At 34.7% G+C, this 17,783-nt stretch overlaps 1 protein-coding gene across 1 annotated transcript; it reads right to left on the bottom strand.

The window, feature by feature from the left end:
* Nucleotides 1-2,045: 2,045 nt before the first annotated feature.
* LOC135157043 (uncharacterized) lies at nucleotides 2,046-16,030 on the bottom strand. The gene is made up of 4 exons (XM_064111453.1): nucleotides 15,801-16,030; nucleotides 12,408-12,619; nucleotides 5,492-7,068; nucleotides 2,046-4,768 (listed from the first exon to the last, which is right to left on the bottom strand). The coding sequence occupies exons 2-4, from the start codon at nucleotides 12,601-12,603 to the stop codon at nucleotides 4,535-4,537; spliced, it is 2,007 nt and encodes a 668-aa protein (XP_063967523.1). The 5' UTR covers nucleotides 12,604-12,619; nucleotides 15,801-16,030; the 3' UTR covers nucleotides 2,046-4,534.
* Nucleotides 16,031-17,783: the final 1,753 nt, after the last annotated feature.

Below are 17,783 nucleotides of genomic sequence, written 5' to 3'. Positions count from 1 at the left end.
TAAACAAAATATATCCAGCAAACATGCATGTTCCCTTTCTACCCAGTATTGGGTAAAATTTTACTCAGTGCTTTTAGAGTCTCTGTAACCACATTAAGGCTCTGATTATTCAGCATGCTCAAAGTGAACGGGAACAATGGACTTACATTGTAATCTTTCCATTACTCATACTTTTATATAAGGTAGACAGAGAAAGAGAGAGAGAGAGAGAGTGGGGGAGGGAGGGGGGGGTGAGAGGGGGGGGGGGTACTGCATTGGAAGAGAGGGAGAATGGGAGGGAGGTGCTGCAAGAAACGGGTAGATGTTATCGTTGTTTCTTCTTTATTTTGTCTTAATATATTTTACTTTAACGTACGGATAAATAACGAACTTGATTTAAAGGGACATGTTAATAATGAAATAAATGAACAAATAAATATCTTTATGCATTGTAATAGATTACAATCTATCCTTGGATGCTCATTCAATCTTTTAATTATGAGATATTTACATGGATGAAAATTGATTATCGCTGAGCACTGAAGTTTTGAATAAAGTATATAAGTGCACCATTATTCCTGTTCTGTTATGGGGAAAACTGCTCTTGCTTCTTTACAACTTTACTCTTTTAAGACTACAGAAAAAAGAGTTGTGGACGTATGTATACAGGCACTGATCAATGTAAATGGCTTTAGTACTAGTAATTCTAAAAAAATTGCAATCCCTTGAAATAGACGTGATGACTTTTTAACTTGTATTATCCTACTGTAAATAAGTGTGCCAAAGTGTGTTCATAGTATACAACACAGTGTGAAATCACCTTCATACTGTTAAGAGCTGTTTTAAGCCCGTCCCACACTGTGCATCCGATACGACATTATTTTTTTTAATAAATCACATTCTGCATTAAATATGAAAGTTCCAAAAAGGAACAAAATACTTTGTTTAAAGTTTGGCATAATGTTAGGAATAATGAAATCAAAATTTTGCTTTGCGGCAGGCCCTGTTGTCGGAGTAAAGTCCAAATCGGCTTCAAGTCGCAGCCGATGATGACGTTACTACGATTTGGAATTGAATTTGCTTTTATTCCTATATATTGAGGCTGGAACTAACTTGAATTTTTATTTCAGTAGTCCTACAACTATTCTGACCTCGGATCGCCAATATTTTATTGGTTTGAATGTTCTGTCAAATGTTATGATTTCTCTAAAATTCGGATCGCAACGAATCGCATAGTGTGAGCTGGGCTTTAAGTATGCTGGTAGCATGGTTTGGAATAATTTGCCATTTAAAATTCAAAATACCAAATCGCTTGCATATGTTTAATCGTTTTATAATTTCTGTATACAGTGTATACTGAATCATTCATCTTTATTATTATTTATTTATTTTTATTTGTTTATTTTTTATTCACTTTATATATATATATATATATATATATTGTTTATTTCTTTATTTTATCTTATTTTTTTATTCATAAAATGTACTTATAAAAGGGGGCCTTCACCCTACAAGCTCTGCTTTTTAGTTGGTCTCATTCCCTTTCGATTTTATGATATTATTGTATTATAAAAAAAATTAAATGTTTTATTTTGTAAATATGTATATTGACTATCATTGTAAATGTAAAAAGATTGAAAGAGAAAATAAATGAATTGAATTGAATTTTAAACGAATGTACAAGTGCCAACATTTTAATTCTGTTATAATTTTAATATCATTACATACATTGTATCGACCATGACTGTGTTGAGTGACCTCTTTTTATTCCGCCCCTTCTCTCTCTCTCTTCCGTCTTTCTTCTTTCTTTTTGCTTTCTCTTGTTTGTAATTTTAGGTCAGATCATGTTATAAACTTTTATATTTTGATATATTTGTAATTTCTTTATTGTCATATTATTGTTTTTACTTGATGTTTTGCTTATTGTAGATTTTTATCGTCAGGACCATGATATAGCACACACATTGGCTGATTAATGTTCTTTTTTTTTTTATCCTGAATGAATATGTTATTATAGAATAAAAATAATGAAAACTAAAATTAAATGAACAAATTTTCTTTTTTTTAACTTTTATTTCAGTTAAAAAAAAAAATCAGAATAGGACCAGATATATTCACTGGCGTGATTTACTATAATCTACCTACTGTACAGTGCGTCCCAGAAAAAACGAAACCGAGATTTATCGATGATTTATCATAACTTAATCACGAATACAATAGACAAGTGACCTACCATTGTAAAGCTTAGAATCTCCTCTTTCATCTGAAATTACTTAGATTGTTTCTCATTCACGCATGAGTGAGCAAAAACAATTTGAAGAAAGGATACCAAAAATTCATTTGGCGGGGGGTATCTGAATTTCAAATTCACGCATGAGTGAGCAAAAACAATTTGAAGAAAGGATACCAAAAATTCATTTGGCGGGGGGTATCTGAATTTCAAAAAGAAAATGATATTCCTATAAAGTTCAATATCTGCTCTTTTATTTGATACCTTACTCATAGAAAATGGTTAAGATGTAAAAATATTATGTTCCCTTGAAACAATGCTTGTATTTCCATAATTTCATTAAATAAACGTGTTTTCACCGGTTTCCCACAGTAGCTATCGCACGGTTAACAAAAGAGTTGCATGGCTGATCTTCAACAAAACGGACTGTCGAGTGACTCGGAACGCTAGCCTGTAAAATCTCTTCATTTTATGAAATTATTGAAATTCAAGCTTTATTTCAAATAGGCAGAACTTTGTTATTTCCAGACCATTTTCTGTAGTTGACGTATCAAATTAAAGGGCAGATATTGAACATTTCAGAAATGTGGTTTTCATTTTGAAATCCAGATACAGCCCGCCAATTGACTTTTTGGTATCCCCTCTTCAAATTGCTTTTCTCACTCATGCGTGAATGAGAAATAATCTATAAGTAATTTCAGATGAAAGAAGAGATTCCAAGCTTTACAATGGTAGGTCACTTCCCTGTTGTATTTGTGATTAAGTTATGATAAATCATCGATAAATCTCGGTTTCGTTTTTTCTGGGACGCACTGTATATAGATTCGATCATGGCGAACCATAAAAACGACAATTCAATGAATATAAATCACATGTCCTATAGGCCTATGAGTTAGCTCACCGGTAGGCTATCGATCTGTTAATGAATTACGTCATAATTATGGACAAATTCACAACTTGAAATAGCATATCATATCTTTGATTGTACAGTAGATTTTACAGAGCCCTCATCAATATTATTCTAGATTATATAGGGCCTATCTATGGTTGGATAAATTTTGATCCAAGAAATAAAGAGTTTCGGTATTGAGGACACGTAAACCATCGTAGTACATAGGAACAAGATTGACTTGTTTTTGTTGAAATTATGAGGAACGCAATACCGATGTTAAACATGAATAGACAAAAGAACTTGACAAAGCTCCTATGTAAACCATACACAAAAGGCAACCAACAGTGATTAAAAATATTTCAGATTCTGAGTTGCTCAGGTGATTCTAAAGTTGTGAACAAGAAACAGCTATCTAATAGTTTCATTTCTGAAAAGCAGATTATCTCAAGCTCCGCTATAGTGTAAACTTTTCTTCTTTCACATTCTTACTTTATAATATAAATATATATTTACAAAAAGTTCCTTGTATGTCTTGCTCGAGGGGAAGTGTACGCGGACGTCTAGTTGGGTTAAACAAAAGCAGGAATGAAATTTGACGTAAATCCGTCGAAGAATTACACACGAATGTTCGGAGCTCCCCAGTACAACTGACAGAAAGTCGAATGATTTAATTGCTCGTAGTATCATATTATTTCATACATAAATATATGACAAATAATTATACCGTCATGAAATATTACAAATTTGATTTCGTGAAATGGAATCAAATTAGACAGGAGTTGCTTGCATGTGACGTCAAAAATTCTCTAGAACATGTAAATTACAGAGCGTATCTATTCAAAATTATGCTCTACAAAAATCATGATGTAGTAGATGTAAAGAAGAGTTTTTAGTGTTTATTTGAAGTTGTTTATTCAAAGGGCAAACTATTCCATACGTTTCGGGCGACACAAACAGAATTAAATGCTTGATGCCCTCATCTCATTTTGTTTTGAAATATGGATGCACATGACATGCCTGAAAAAGACATCTCCGTGATATACAAACTCTACAGGAACGGATCCATTTTTATTGAATCTTAAAATGCGAATTTCTCACCTAACTGTAGACTGCGGTTCGGTAATCCGTTGCCGACTAGCTTAGCAATGTTTTGGCATTGGTATTACCCATGTTTAAATCCAGTCAATAGTGTATTTGGTATACTGGCCTTTCCTTAAGGTGAGGAAAGGTCTCACAACTTGCTTCAAGTACTGGGTATAATTCAGGATACTTGTTGTCCTTTCAACGGTGAAAACATTTCATAAGAACTACATGCAATAGAAGTCCGAAAGTTCGTAAACGAAATAAACAAGCCTTCAACATTTACAGAAGCTTCTTAAGCTCGTCCACTGATGTATTTCAGGAAGGTTGGTAGTTTGTTGCCAGAAAGTCCACTACACAGAACTGGTCTTCTTTGTCTTGTTGGAGCTACCACTGCTCGACCCTGACGTTGCTGGTGCCATCCTTTTCCTCCATAATTTTCTTACCCTGGCATTGAGGCCGAAGGAGACAAAGACCGAAATGCCTTGGAGACCATTTACCGTTATGAATATGTACCAGAGAGCTGGCGTCGTACCCAGGGCGGCTATCAGACCAAACAACCAGCTGAATCCCATCAAACAAGATATCTGTATAGAGGAAATGAGTGTGCAACAGTTAGGGATAGAAATATATCAGAAAAGACGAAAGAGGTTGGAGAAGAAAAGGAAGAGGACGGGAATGGTAACCGTAAGAGAGACAGAAAAAGGAGGAGGAAGATGACGATAGGAAGATGAAGGAATAACAAACAAAGATGCATGAACATAGAAAATAAAATGTGCAGATCAGTAGAAAGAGGCAGAACGAGGAGAAACGTACCAAAGTGGTTAGATATGCAGGACGTAGTCGAGGGAAAGGGTTAGGGAAATCCATCTTGTGTAATATTGAATGACTGGAAGTACTTGACTAATGGGTATACTCATACGGTAAGGAAATACAGCAAAAAATTATAGTCGAGAGATTGCAATGACAGAAATGCAGTTAGAGTATATATTAATCAGTAATTTAATATGATTTTCTCCGGGAAAAAGACCGTTTTGAAAGGACGCGAAAGTAAAAAAATGGCGTAGTCATTATGCACCTTTCGGATGTGTTTGCTGCATAATTATGTTGGACTTTGCCATTTTTCGCATTTACGTCCTTGCAACAATTACTTTCAAAAGATGTTCATAGGCTCTGTGAAAACGGCTCTTAAAACTGACTTCAGTGGTCCCAAGTCTTTGTATCACTTTAATGTGGCCGGGACTGCAAGTAATTATGATTCTGTTATATTGCATAGTTACGATTTATTACAATCATGTAAATGATGTTACCTTGAAATAGATGAGCAATTCGGATATCACATTCCTGTGTGATCTGTCCTGTTGAAGAGCACTCCTGGTCATCTTGGTCGTCCTGCAAATACTTACCACAGTGAGGATGAAGAGGACGACATTGGCAACCAAGGACAGCACGATTGGACTGATGAAAAATATAATGTTGGCAAGAACTGGATACACCCAACAGTTTCTCCCCGATCCGTACTCGAGCGGGAATATATCGTTTTCCGTGAAATGCAGCCCGAGGGAGACAATTACTAGAAGAAGTGGAACACCCCAACCAACCAGTGAATATCGAGCATAGCGTTTGAGGCGACTGTTGGGGCTGTGGTGTGTGCGGGTCTGGGTTCCTTTGAAGCTTCGGAAAAGGTCAAATGCAAGAAGAGTCATCCAGGCAAAAGCACACAGAAGCGTAAAATGCGCAAGAACCGCCACACCCTGACATAGAGCCGTTGTGCGACGTGCGTAAGGAGCAACATACTGCAGGCAAATTTGGGAAATCAGAAAAGTTACAGCAAAGGTTAGTATGGCGCATCCCTGGAAATTCCGAAGTTCAGAAAATATCAGGTACGTTCCGACCAATAAAATCAGACATAATGTTGATATCGCGAACAGGACATGGCTATAGATTAACTGGATATTGACTGGTTTTATTGTCGTACCTTCTTCTACTTGTTCCTCGACAGTAGAAAAATTATCATGAATAATGCAGATTCTTACGGAGTTGTTGGACACGTATTCAAACAAGTCTTCCTGATATTCTGTACCATTATAGATGATAGCCGTCGAATTACCAACGTCTTCTACAAGATATTCATCCTCCGATATGAAGATGTCGCAGTTGATCATTGGCTTTTGTATACCACACACTCTCAGTTCTCGTGTTTTATCATGGCGAATGTAATCGGGTGAGGTTGACTCAACAACGTCATATGTCGATCTGTCACTCCACCAAGTTGGTGTAATGTAAGTTCCATTGAAGAAGAAAAGGAACGATCCATTATGCCAGACTGGCGTAAAAGCGTCTGGGTCACCAACGACATATTCTTCGTGACAGTCCGCCGCTGAAGGCGTGGTGGAAATCGAGTCATTGCGATCAGTTTTTAGTGAACATGTCACCCAGTACTCGATGAAATCTGCACAACGACTACTCCAAACATTACTAAGCTCTTCTTCTAGTGCAGTTGCTATTCTATCCTGCAGAAGATGTTCGTTTGTGACATTGGTCAAGCCCCACCAATTTGTGGTAGCAACTTGGTACCTGAGAGCAGTTGTTTCATTCCATTCACTGATGGCATAGGGTCCCAGGTTTCCAAGGATGGCTAGAGCAGCTTCCAAACATGATTCGTACCCGTCCACACTGAATCTCTGCAGTATGTGTAGAGTTGCACTGTCGCATTCCGGCCAATGTTGCTGCTCGTTCTCTGGTGATCGGCAAGGGGTTGAGATCTGATCGAAGCCATGAGGACACCCGATGACGAGTTTAGTTCTTGGAGAATAAGGCGGGGCTTTTGTTGTACGGTAAGGATTGAGATCAAATGGAGCTGCAACTCCTTGTGTTTGTCTATGCCCTGTATTGGAAATAGAAAAAAAGTAGCTTAAGGCGACTGATTTTTAACTGAGGGGAAACGGATTATAGTTCTTTTGATGTGGAATTCTTACTTTGTGACCGTATGAACTCTAAGCTACTATCACCTTCCTTTTTAATGTTAATATTTTCTGGACAATAGTTCATAAAAGTAAAGTTCATAAAATTTATTTCCACATTCGTACATAAAAGATGTCAAAGACACCATTACAGAGGAAAATCACATAACATCAGAATACAAAGCAGAATAAAAAGCGAAGTACAAAATATACAAAAAAATATAATATGTCTAGAATGTGGGGGAGCAACAAAGGTCAAAAACCTATCGAGGTTGCTCCCTGAGTCATATGGTTAAAAAAGATAGATATAAAAAAACATCAAAACAATCACAAATAAGTATTTAAAAAAGGACCCCCCCCCCCTAAGCAGGCATTCTAAGTTGTAAATGTGAATCTTTTCAGAATACATAATTTATAGTTACGTTTAAATGATGCAAGTGTGTTACAAGCTTTCAAATTGTATGGTACACTGTTCCAACATTTAGGTCCTGAATATTTTATAGTTGTATGAGAAAAATATATATCTAAATAAAGGGAGACGCATACTACATGTAACAGATGACCTAGTTTCATATCTGCGAGTCGAGTTGTCAGATAAAGATATATTATTGAAAGTGTCAGGCAAGATTTTTAAAGGAAAGAAACATAAAACTGTTAGGATTTCACATATTTCTGTAGCTCTCAAAATTCTGTATTGACAAAAAAGAGAAGCAGTTGGTGAAAGAGGGTGAGTATTGCTTATAATTCTAATTGCACGTTTTTGGAGTATAGTTATTCTATTGGAAAAATATTTGGCATAATATGGCCCCATACAATGTTACAGTAAGTAATGTAAGGCAATAGTATTATATAAAGTTAACAGTATTTGTTTTGGTTTAAATTGTTTAAGACGATACATTGCACCAATATATTTTGACATTTTACAACAAGTATCATTAACATGTTCTTTCCAACTTAATTTATCATCTATGACTTAACCTAAAAATTTAGTCTGAGTTAAATTCTTGATTTTGTAATTATGTATATATACTTCCATATATACATTATATCACAAGTCTTATTAAGATTTATCATTAACTTATTGCACGAGAACCATGTATATTTGTCAACTCGGAATCAAGAATTCTAATGATTTCTCTACTATTTTTGCCAGATATAAAAAAATTAGTATCATCAGCAAAAATTTTTGAAAACAAATGATGTGACACAGAATGAAGATCATTGATAAATAATATAAAGAGAAGGGGTACGAGGACCGAACCTTGCGGAACGCCTATATTAATATTTAATAAATTTGAATTAAAAACGTCAAAATTTGTGTATTGTTTTCGATTGCTTAAATAACTATAGAACCATTTCAAAAATGTACCTCGGATTCCATTACATTGCAATTTTTGTAATAAAATTTGGTGGTTAATGCAATCGAAAGCTTTGGAAAGATCTAAAAATATGCCTATAAGAAATTCTCTATCTTTCAAAAGCTTCCGATATTTTATTTGTGAATTCTAATAATGCCATATGTGTAGAAAGTACTTGTCTGAAACCAAATTGACGATGATATGATATATCATTTTTCGAAATAAAAGTAAAAATTCTGTTGTATACTAATTTCTCCACCAAAAGTTTAGAGAAAACAGAAAGTATAGAAATGGGTCTATAGTTATTCAAAATATACCGATGTCTTTTTGAATATAGGAACAACCCTAGCAATTTTCGAACAGTTGGGAAATACATTTGTTCAAGGGAAAGATTGAGAACATTACATAATGGATCTAGGATAAAATAAATGGACTTCTCAAAGACTTTGACGTCAAGACCATTGTGACATGAACTCTTTCAATCCTTAACATGCTTAAGGTCATGTTAAAAATATTTGTATATGATATGGGTTGAAAAAACATTGTATTGGGACACTGATTTGGCAAGAAACTGTTGAAATTTTCATTGCAATTAGGTATTTCATTGACAATCTTTTCTACTATTGAACTAAATAGAATCATTAAATTTATCTGCAATAACTAATTAATCTACAATCATAGAACCATCAACTTCAATAGCTTCACACTGTGTTGATTTTTTTTTAGATTCATTGAAATTCAAAACGTTATTTATCACTTTCCAAGTATTTTAAATATTTCCTTGAGCACTCTGAAATTGCTTAGGGTAATATTTAAGTTTTCTTTTCCGAATTTCCGAAATCACTTTATTTTCTATACTGTTTGTATGTTTTTTCCCGATAAGCTGTAGGATTTCTTTTAAATTTACGAAAAAGGGAATATTTTTCATTACACATTTGTTTAAGAAAAGTATTAAACCAAGGCTTGGGATTAAGTTTATTATTTGTTCCAATTTTTAAAGGGAAAACATTTGTAATATATAGAGATATATTTGTCTAAAAAACAGTAGAATCTATCTGAAGCATCATAGTGTAAATATACATCACTCCAATAAACTCCAGACAAAAGTGATACGAACTCTAACATATAGACCTTTCATTAATAATGCGTTTGAAAATATGGGATGGTGCTTGAGTGCAGTGGAAATTTGCAAAATCGAAAACAGGAAAATTATCACTTATATCTGTTACAAATATTCAAGATTTAAGTAGCCTAGAAGGATTGAGTGTAAAAATGTCATCCAGAAGAGTGGCAGAAGTAAAAGTTATTCTGGTTGCTTTTGATATTAAAGGTGAAAAAGTGTGAGATGACATTGTATCAGTAAATCTATTCATATAAGGCGAGACTTCTAATAAATTAACATTAAAGTCACCTAATAAGAAACATTCTTTATTTTCATGTATAATATTATAAAAAAAGAATATCTTTCTTTTATATTTCTAGGTCAAACCCTCTTATAGAATTAATATCATTCTGAATATAAACATCTACTCCACCTCCTCGTCTATTTTGGCGACTGATATTGTGAAAAGTATAATTAGGTAACTAAAAAGAATTCTCTCTTTCATTAAGCCATGTTTCACTGACACCAATAACTGTGAAATTACATTTGCAACTTTAAAGAAATGTTTGGACATTTTCAAAAAAAGAATTTGAGACTATAACAATTAAAGTGAACAAATGCGAATGTAATATTTGCTTTCAAAGAGTTACATAAGATATTGAATTCAGTTGGAACATAGTATTTACCACTGGCGTAAATCCGTGTTGATGGGTGGGGGGATGACTGAAATATTTTGGCATTTTTTGCAATCATGTTTTTAGATATGCAAGGAATTGTCATTGATATGTCCACAGTGGCGTACCGTGGGTCACGGCATTGGGGGGGGGGGCACCAGCAAAATTTTTGAATGACTGAGTGAGTGACCTAATAGAGACATTTTAAGGACAATGTCATTAAACGGATATGTATCTCACTGATCAAATAATGCGAGCGCGAAGCGCGAGCTGAATTTTTTTTATATTCACACCTAAAAAGGGACATTATAATCAAATTTGTGTAATCATGATAGGTACCTGTCTCGCTTAACAATGCGAGCGCGAAGCGCGAGCTGAAAACTTAGATAATTCAGACCTGAAGTTGGGCATTCTAAGGTTTACTTTGTAGGAATCAACTAGGACCATACGTATTTCATTAACCAAATGATGCGAGCGCGAAGCGCGAGCTGAAAATTTTTGATATTCAGATCAGAAGAAGGGACATTTTAAGGACAGATTTTAGGAATTCATGAAGAGCAGACATATCTCACCAATCCACTAATTAATGCGAACGTTATCACGGACAGAAAATGTTTCATATATACGAAGACCTTAACATGGGGCAATCACTTTTGAGTCATGAAATGATAACTCAAGTGCTAGGAAATATATTTGGTTTATATTGACTTGAAAACGGGATGTTTTAGTACAACAGGATTATATATCTCGTTAAACAGACGATGCGAGCACCAGGAACAATGAAGACGTACTTAGGCCCTGGGAAAATTATGTTTCATAAAGTTATGATAAAAATGTTTCTTATGTAATGTAACTTAACATAATTATAATATTATATAACATTATAATGAATAATATTTTCTTCTTTCCCACTACGTTTCTCTTCCTTTCTCCCCCTTTTCTCCTTTTCCCCCTTTCCCCGTTTTTTTTTGGTCAGCCGATGGGGGGGGGGGGATGTGCCCCCCATGTCCCCCGTAGTTACGCCACTGTATGTCCATATGGCAAATACCCCTCCAATATTATTATCTTTTTTACCCCATGATGGTTTAATGGTTTTATTAGAGATTACATTCAAAAAATTTTGACATTCCGTCTTAATCCCTTCCCAAAGACCCCAACATTGATGAATTGGAAGAAACGGGTGTATCTCTTCAATGTTATAATAAGGACATAAGTATTTCGTTTGGAAATGGTGAACTGGCTCTTTATTTGCATTTAATGATTCAATAATATTATTTTATTTGTTAAGCGGTATTTTTGGAAGAATTTTCACCAATAAAACAATTATCTCTTGTGATTTTTTTTTCATTTCTTTCGTAAAAAGTGGGGGATGTTTGTACAGGCCATCCCCCCCCCCTCCTCGAAAAGTGGGGGGATATATCCCCCCATCCCCCCGGGATTTACGCCAGTGACTATTTACAGTCAACAGAATTTGATTCACAAAAAGGTATTCAGAAACAACTTTATGGCAAGACATGCATACATTATTTTGTATATCACATGAGCTTTGGTTAGAAATTTGCCTGCTACACATGCAACACACATAATAAAGCCATTAAAATGAGTTACAATACAAAAAAGGCAGATCTAAAGATAAAGGGAAAAAATAAGAATGAGTCCATCAGGGTCAATTCACAATTTATAATCTAACAAGAGCAAAAAAAAAAAACATGACCATTGGTAGTCCAAGCAGAGACAATCTTTGACAAGTCAAAATCTTTCCAAAACCTGGATTTATGTAATAAGTTTTTTTTTTAAATCTTCTTTCCACCTGAGGCATTCACAAGAGCAAAAACACGGCCATCGATAGCTAGTTCAAGCATTAATAGTATAAATTAAACCACATGAACGACAATAGTTTACACTTTATTCTTCTTGTGTTTATCGGGCTATCGTCCCATGCATTGATAGTTGAGCACAATATTTTTTTTTCATTTTAGTATTCAAGGCAGTTTGATTTTAGTGTCAAATCTATTTTGATCGTCTACATGGTCTACTTGAAAAATGTGTTGCATTTTGGCTTCCCAGGGCTTAGAATAAAAGCAAATGTGGACATGGTAGATACGGTAGATTAAATTGCTCTTACTTACGTGTTGTCATGCCTGTTGACATGGTTGGGGGCGTCGAAAAGGGGAAAAAATGTCCTTCATCAGGAGAAAAAGATGGTGGCGGAAAGGTAATTAAAGTGGTTCCCGGGAGCGGTATCGATGTCGTCTTCCCTGCGATGAGGTCCAGCATAGTCGTCATCGTCATCAAGACGGTTCGTAAAGTCATCATGCTCGTCATGTTGTTGTGGTTATTTCTAAGTGAAAAAAAGTAATCAATAAGTTGCATGTCTGTGCCTGTGCGGTGGCTTAAATATGCAGCGTACAAACTTGCGACAAGCGGTATTTTTGGCAGAAATATTGCTTTGTGCCTTTGCGCAGAACTACTCCCTGTTTGCGCATGAGCATGACACGTATAGTTGGAGCCAATTAAAAATGTTCAAAGATAAGTCTGCAATGAAAAGCCAAGTAAAAAAAATCTCAAGCACTGCATGTGTTTTTTTACTAGGGTATGCCTCATCCTCTCACATGCTTCTATGTTATTTGTAATTGATTAAATGATGATGCTGAATCAATTCAACTTGAAATCCCCCTTAGGCCTAAATAGGAATTACTATTGTTTAATCTTTTACGATTTATCTGCAGTTGCTTTGTAATTATATTTGATATAATACTAAATAGGTTCATTATTGCGGATTGAAATAATCGCTAGAGGGTATTCATATTTGATATGTTCAGTATTTGTATTCGTCTATGTATATGATGTTTTATATCTGTATTTGTTTATGTAAACGATGTATATGATGTTTTGTATCTGTATTTGCTTATGTAAACGATGTATATGATGGAAACGGAACAAAAATAAACTTGAGCTTGAACATGAACTTAAACTTTTGCTTGTAAAATATTCCACAAAGTCGATCAACATTCCTCAGCACTCAATATAGTAAAATCTGAAATCTACTTTCAAACTTATACTTCTATCCCACTGTCGTTCGATCCACTACGATTGGCCTTTTGTGGCTGATCGATCGCGAAAGATTTTGAGCCGTCCAAAATTTATTTCACAATCACGACGATCGCTACGAATGACCTCAAGATCTGACACGATCAGTACGATTGCTCCACGATGCAGACCATGGTTTACATCGTGGTACGAATCTTGAGTGGGAACGAGGTACGAGGCTACGTACAGCTTTGAGATTGAAAAAAGTCCCACGACAAGAACCACCTTCAGAAAGGAATCAGAATTAAATGAAACGGATGTTCATAAAGCTTTAACAGGTGACATGAAATGATGTAGGATTGAATTTCAAGATGAAATCATATACATGTATATAGTGCGTATTAAAAAACGGGACAGATTCGAAAAGTCTATACATTTTTTGTTTCAAATTATGATCTCTACATTTTGGTGTCAATAGGTGCTCTGAAGTCTTATCCTTCAAATGCCATTAAAATGATTTAGTTTCGTTCATGCTTGAGCGAACACAGAATGTTTTGTCTGGGGTTAAAAAGGAGGCTTGCGCCAAAATGGCATAAAATGATAAATATGATGGTTGGACTTCTTGCTAATCAGCAGACTTCCTCTTAACATTTTCATTATCTTTGCCATAATTTTCGAATTATGCGTTCAAAATTCATTTCCAAATATACTTATTTGCTTGAATTGTTCTGTTGTTCCTTTTAGCTTTGAATATTCCTTCTTTAGGCAAGAACATTTTTTTTTAACCGAAGTATGGGAGAGCGTGATTTTTCTCCAAATCCTTTGATTGTGTGCTACAAAGGTTATGGTTCCTTTGAACAGTGGCATACTGATGGGTGGGGGCTTAAGGTGCCCCCCCCCAAAAAAAAATCATGACCAAGAAAAAAAAAGTGGAAGGAAAATAACAGAAAACATAGAAAGCGAAATATGATATCATTTTCTGAATATTTATGTCAAAATCACAAAATTTTATATTTTAATAAAAAAAGTGGAAATATTTCCTTGATGGCTTCACAACTTTTTAATACATTTGACCCGATCTGCCGTATCTTGCTCCTTCAAAATTGACTTAATACACCATTGCCGTTGAAAGACATGAATCCTTTCCTGTTTGTCCTGTCAAGCACATAAACTTGGTGAAGGATTCAATAGGATTCATGTCTTTTATAGGTACCATAACATAATTTGTTTCACAAAATAAAAGGATTTGAATAATTACAAATTCTCCCAATTGATAATACAAATCTTCTTACTTGGGTTGACAAAAAGTTTACTTTTCTTACTTATGAAGGAAAATTCAAAGGTAAAAGAAGTTTAAATGAAAATCAAAATAATTCAGGTAAATAAATAAATTTAATTTCTCATTTCTGCCATTTTTGCGCAAGCCTCTTTTTGAACCCCCGACAAAAACGTCCCATCTTCGCTCAAGCATGAACAAAATTTATTTTTTTACATAGCATTTCAAAGATAACATCTCGAGCATTCATCAAAATATAGATAAAATAATTTGAAACAAATATTTTATAGACTTTTCAAAACTGTCCCGTTCTTTTATACGCACTGTATAGGTAATAAGTAAAAGAGGATGGAGTGACAACGAAACGTGAATTAATTTTTGTAGATTCCAATTTCTAAAGAAGTTAGGCATAAGAAGAATACCATGGTGCAATGTAGACTTTGGTGGCGACCTGTTTCATGGAAAAACTGGAAAATCGCGAATATTTCCAATTTTATTTGATCACAAAATGTGGATATTAAATACATGACAAAATATTTCTTTAAGCATTATTATGTCCTGAAATTGGGCGAAATATTGTATGATAACAGTTTCAAAATGTGAAACTATTAGTACTATTACTACTACTACTACTAAAAGTTTTTTTTGGGGGGATGCCCCTTCAAATCACGATACCATCGAGATAACAACGTATTTTTTTAATCAATTGAAACAAATAAAACATACAAACTAAAACATGTCAAGGGATACAAAATTAAAAAGGTTTGAAAAACCCGAACAACTTTGTATCCCAATGAAAATATAAATTGAAATATAGTAGCATCAAGATAAAAAAACCCCATTAGTTTAAAAGACAATAACGTAGTGGCAAGAAGGCACCGGAACAACAGGATCTTTATACTTGATATAGTAGATTTTACTTGATTCAGTATAATGTATTTTGTATCAATTTCCATGTAGGTCTATATACTTTAGTACTTATGATATGAACGGAAATTGACAGGAAGTACAGTGTTATTTGCAGGCTACAACAATTACTTCAGGTCATTTACATTCGAAGCTTCGGACATCAAATTAATAGTCCTGTAACCTACAGTACCATAACATTTCGGTTAACATATACATTAGCAACAAATGACTCCATGATTAGTCAATGAAGCTTTGAACCATTCGATCAATCAAGTAGATTTACTGTAGGTACACTATAATTACTTACTTAAACACTGTTTCTGCTGTCTTGCACACTGCTGGCGCGGGTTGCTTATTCCTGTCGACTGTTCACCTTGGACGTATGACCAGCTTATACCAAAGGTATTTCCCAATATAAAAACTAATACTTCAATGATATCTCTTTGTTGTATGCCCCTATACGTCATAAATATTTGTGGCAGAAATACCTACCTGCGAAAAAACAATCCGGTCACACTCACTTCACAATAACAATGTACAAACGCTAGTAATTCATGGCGTCAAACTTGTACCCCAAGGTTCTCTTTTTCTCTTCCTCTTATTTTTTTTTCTCTCTCTCTATATTGGTTCTCTTGTTCCAACATAATAGTGGAAAATGCATCCCTCCGTCCGTCATGTAAACATTACTCACACTTTTGAAGAAAAGAGGACGGAGAGAGAGAGAAAGAGAGGGGGTGGAAGACGTGGAGGAAGAGTGGACTGAGCAATCGGGTGATGTGCTAGGCTAATTAAAAAAAAAATCGAAACGAAAACCGACAGGTAGGCCTATATATTTCGTAAATACCTTAATGATAAAAGAGTCACAATGCCTAAATGCTGCAATAATTTGGAAATGAATTGGCTCCAAATAATTCGAAACATTTAATTACATTATTCTCATATTAAAACATGACAAATAATTAAAATCCAATCATACCTATACTTCAATTTTCTCTAGGAAATATACTCTCTTGAAAGAAAAGAGCCAAATTACAAGCCCTTTCTTTCCTCCATAACATTTCATCCTCATAGCTTTTGCATTTTCAGTTTAAATATAAAGGTATATTCAAAACATTCGTGTATGTATTACATACACGAATGTTTTGAATATACCTTTATATTACATACACGAATGTTTTGAATATACCTTTATATTTAAACTGAAAATGCAAAGCTGGCCATCGTCACATGCTTGTATTTATATTTAGCAAAATAAACATAACATGATTAATAAGAAACTAACGTTCTGAAACTCACACGTCGTGAGACTAATTTTTGCCCTTAGTCAACGAAGAAGCGTTTATTTTTTTCTCTCTATTCTTTTTTTTTACAATTGAGTATTAAGCATATGATTACACTTAATTGTTGGAGATGTGAGATCCACGCTATTGGGTTATTTTTTAAAATAGTTGTTTCGATTAGCCTAAAAGCTTAAAAGCTATAAACTGGGGGCCTAATCAAACGGTACGTGTCAGAGAGCACGTATGCGTTTGATTCGTCAAACCTAAAAAGCTGCTCATGTGGAAACTTCTAAATGGACTCGAGGCATACAGTATTATAGTTCTAATCATGATAATGGGATTTCGTTCAAGTCCTTTCCATTAAGGGTCATGATGATTAAAACAAAATAACGTTTTTGTTCTCCTTTTTTTCATTCATTAGTTTTAAGCTCGATAGTTTTTCATTTGATATCTGTTTCCATTGATCATAATAAGTGTTTACAGGGGCCGATGAACCACGGGGTGGGGGTGTAGCCTTCCCACTTTTTCAATAAACGTGAAGAAAATCCCATAAGTAAATCTGATTGTGCTTGTTTCATAGGTTAGCCACCTCCCTCCCCCATTTTCGGCCCAGCCCCCCAACTTTTAAAACCCCTGCCGCGGTCCCTGGCCTTGTTTGGATCATATAGTTTTTCAAATATCAGTGATGTTTGCCCGTTTATCTCCTTTATTCCATGCAGGTTTAGTATACTGGTTCCCATAATCGTGTGACAATAATGATTGCATAATTATATTGATATATTTTTTTTTAAAGACATAGCAAAATGCGAATTTAACACCCATACTTAGTCAGGGGACTGGGATTCAAGTGGGGGTAACTATTCACACCCCTGTCCTACAACGCTAAGGTATTTGGGACCTATATAATTGGGGACCTATAGTTGTCGAAGTTGTTTCCTGTTCAGAAAATATATAATAGGAACTGTAATTCTATGGGCCCACACACCATGCACATGTGCAGACCGGTATTA

This window comes from Lytechinus pictus, chromosome 16, assembly GCF_037042905.1.
Source record: "Lytechinus pictus isolate F3 Inbred chromosome 16, Lp3.0, whole genome shotgun sequence".
Lineage (NCBI taxonomy): Eukaryota > Metazoa > Echinodermata > Echinoidea > Temnopleuroida > Toxopneustidae > Lytechinus > Lytechinus pictus.
The sequence above is the reverse complement of the archived record's forward strand: the minus strand, read 5'-3'. Positions and strand labels throughout refer to the sequence as shown.

What these genes read in the sequence shown, in the direction of transcription:
- LOC135157043 (XM_064111453.1), bottom strand. Translation starts at nt 12,603, where the DNA reads ATGACGAGCATGATGACTTTACGAACCGTCTTGATGACGATGACGACT. An exon ending in GTCAACAGGCATGACAACAC is followed by an intron (nt 7,069 to 12,407) that starts GTAAGTAAGAGC and finishes TTTCCAATACAG; the next exon opens with GGCATAGACAAACACAAGGA. An exon ending in AATTGCTCATCTATTTCAAG is followed by an intron (nt 4,769 to 5,491) that starts GTAACATCATTT and finishes TCCTCTATACAG; the next exon opens with ATATCTTGTTTGATGGGATT.